This window comes from Primulina tabacum, chromosome 2, assembly GCF_025594145.1.
Source record: "Primulina tabacum isolate GXHZ01 chromosome 2, ASM2559414v2, whole genome shotgun sequence".
Classification (NCBI taxonomy): domain Eukaryota; kingdom Viridiplantae; phylum Streptophyta; class Magnoliopsida; order Lamiales; family Gesneriaceae; genus Primulina; species Primulina tabacum.
The window spans coordinates 53,477,826-53,479,365 of NC_134551.1; the positions used below are offsets into that span (position 1 = coordinate 53,477,826).

At 42.1% G+C, this 1,540-nt stretch overlaps 1 protein-coding gene across 1 annotated transcript; it reads right to left on the reverse strand.

Annotated features, from left to right (window-relative positions):
• Window positions 1–642: 642 nt before the first annotated feature.
• Window positions 643–1,254, reverse strand: LOC142537871 (uncharacterized). Its single transcript, XM_075643353.1, has one exon. It carries the CDS (start codon window positions 1,252–1,254, stop codon window positions 643–645), a length of 612 nt encoding a protein of 203 aa, XP_075499468.1.
• Window positions 1,255–1,540: the final 286 nt, after the last annotated feature.

The following is a 1,540-nucleotide window of genomic DNA, read 5'->3' on the forward strand; positions in this document are numbered from 1 at the left end:
TCAAATTATTAGGTAGTATTTATTAATTATCAAAGTTTTTATACTCACTCCACTACTTGCCTTTATTATATAATATAACACGAATCCTTCACTTTTTCTTTGGGATATTATGTATGTTCTCTTGACAAGTTATTTAAAGGAGACACCGCTCTCTCGGTCTGAAATAATATTTCAATTTCAATTTCAATTTCAATTTCAATGATTGATTTTCCATCCACTTGCTTTAATGATCGATTGATAATTGGATTTTGTTTTGTACGCGATATGGACGTGGAACCAAGAAAAATATATAGCTGAAAAAAAATCATCATGGGAAAACGACAATAATAATAATAATATATGAAATTAATACTATATATGTAGATACATAGCTAGGGTAACACTAATCAATCAAAGCCTTCTAAAATGAAATAAACCCATGCTTTGGAGAGACTTTAATTACAAATAATTTACTGTGTTAGCCAAAAACAAACCATTTTTCCCAAACCAATCCCAAAATTCATCCCTAAATTTCTTGGAAAACTATATTTAACTCGAGAGAGAGAGGGGGGGGGGGGGGGGGGGGGGGGGGGGGGGGATTTTCACGCCTGTTCGATAGTGCCAATTGATGATTATTAAGCAGATTTTAGTTTATTAATTAAGTCATGTAATCAAAGACTGGTGCTGTAGTTGTCCTCCATTAGTGGACGTGAAGTTATTGCATGGCCATGCAGAGGGATTCATGTTCTGCTGAAGCTGACGGACCAGAAGAACTTGCCGTATGTCCCAGAGTCTTTGGCGGAGAATCGCCGATTCCGAACGGAGGTACTCGTTTTCACGGAGGACTAATTGGTTCTGGTGCACCACTAAACTCAGACGGTTCATTGTTTGCCGGTTCGAGACCTTAATCCGGTTCACCTGGTTCCTCAGGTTGTCCAAGTGTTTCTGTTTCCGCATGCGGGACCGCCGGGCTGATTCTCGGTTCGACATCATGCGTTTATGCTTTCGTTCATCTACGACCGAGCCGGAATTTGAGTTTTTAGAAGTATTTAGAACCGGTTCTGTAGAGCCGGAATCCGGAGTAGTTAGGACTTGAGTGTGTTTGTACGAACCGGAGTTGGAACTCTCCGGTTCGTGGGAGGTCGGTGGTGGGGTGACGACCAAAGCCGGTTCGTGTGCGTGAAAGACAAAAGGAGGTTCTTTATCATCAGAAACCCCCCAAGGAGATAGACCGGGTTCGAAAGCCTCGAATAGGTTTTCGAAGGATGGAAACATGGCTGGGGCTGTAGATAACATAGGAGAGAAGAGAGGAGGGGAAAAGGGAAGAATGTAAGCGCAGGGAGCCGGTATTTATCGGCAAAACAATGAGGAATTTTGGGACTAAGTTAGGGGCAGTTTAGTCTTTTGGCGCGGTTAACTTTTGAGTCATGAACCACCATCTGTGGTGGGGGTTAGTATCCTTTTAATTGTGCTTACGTCAGCGTGTGGGTCATTTTTTAAGCTTAGTTCTGAAGAAAAACAGGTGGGTTCTGTCCGGACACGTGTCGGTCCTTGGTAAGCT